The sequence below is a fragment of the Penaeus monodon genome, chromosome 21 (genome assembly GCF_015228065.2).
Source record: "Penaeus monodon isolate SGIC_2016 chromosome 21, NSTDA_Pmon_1, whole genome shotgun sequence".
NCBI classification, from domain to species: domain Eukaryota; kingdom Metazoa; phylum Arthropoda; class Malacostraca; order Decapoda; family Penaeidae; genus Penaeus; species Penaeus monodon.
This window is the reverse complement of record NC_051406.1, coordinates 4,020,083-4,021,357: the sequence shown is the minus strand read 5'-3', so window position 1 is coordinate 4,021,357 and position 1,275 is coordinate 4,020,083. Positions and strand designations below refer to the sequence as shown.

At 33.7% G+C, this 1,275-nt stretch overlaps 1 protein-coding gene across 1 annotated transcript in view; it reads right to left on the bottom strand.

Annotated features, from left to right (window-relative positions):
• LOC119586124 (longitudinals lacking protein, isoforms H/M/V-like) overlaps positions 1–1,275 on the bottom strand; it is a gene marked incomplete in the record, with an annotated part of 9,847 nt that overhangs the window by 4,833 nt on the left and 3,739 nt on the right. Inside the window, 1 exon segment of the mRNA XM_037934815.1 lies at positions 409–498. Within this exon segment, the coding sequence (XP_037790743.1) occupies positions 409–498 (90 nt within the window).

Sequence of the window (1,275 nt, the reverse complement as noted above, 5' to 3'; positions counted from 1 at the left end):
GAGGGGGGGGGGGTGAGTAGGGCCCGTCCGTAAAACCTCAAAAGGATACTTCCATCATGGATTTTTTTCCATAAATATCTTGACCTTTATATACTGTCAACTGTAGTTTTGTTTTCTCCATTTTATTTACACATAAATGACACCAAAAGAATTCACTGACCTCACTAGCTTTCACTTTATTTTATAAAATTTTCAGGATAAAAATGTTTTATTTTTACTACCATTATCATTGTTGGTAAAGTTACAACATTAATAAAGACAATGATAAACAGCATAATAAAGATTACAATGACAAAAAACCTGGCTTCAGTGAATTGAAATAGAAGCTAATGATTGAACAATTGCATGCACTGCAGTTTTGACAAAATACGGCAAGACAGAAAACAGAATGTATTAACCTTTACTTACATCTATCTGCTGTTTGGTCTTCGTCAATTCTTGGTTTGAATGTTGTAAGCGTTGTCTGGTTATTATGTGAAGGCTGGCTGGAAGTAAAAGTCCTTTTTTAAAGCAGAGAAGCTCACATTTTTCATACTAAAAATCATGCATTCATAACAGCCATACTAAGAACAGACTAAGGTTTTTGGCATATTTCCCATTTCATATATTCCAGAATGGTGCAAGGTACAAAAATAAGAATTGCTGCAAGATGTCCTCATGCCCTTATTTTTCTTCATCATCTGTGAATCTATGCCTGCTGGAATTATCATGAAAATAGGCCTTAATTGGGACTGACTTTGCCAAGGTTGTTTTTTTTCCTTTTTCTGATCAAGCTGGGATTTTCAAACTAATACCTTTGATTTTTTTTGCCTTTAGAAAATCTCAAAGCTCAATTTAAAAAAATTCTGAGTAACAGGTAAAAATGTGTATATAAAAAACAAGAAAAGAATGGAAAAAAAAAGAAAGAAACCATAGTGCAAAACCCTAGCCACATTTTCTAGATAAATCAAAGATTATTTGCTGAACTGAAGAAAACTGTGGCCAGGTCATTCTATTTACTCTTGCCAATTACTGCCATCACTAATACTCTAAAATCTAACAACCTTCTGCTAATATGCATTGAAGATCACTACAAAAATTCTTTGCAATGCTCATTTTGAAATTACACAGGCTGTGCTTGAGTGCATAATCGTGACCAGCAAAGGAGAAAAGTTCTCATATGTGTGATGCAAACCAGCAAGGTGTCTAGTGGCCATTAAGTGAACATGTAAACTCACTCATACCTTATTCCTTGTTCTTGTTATGTTTTCAATATATTCAGGATTCATTGTGACA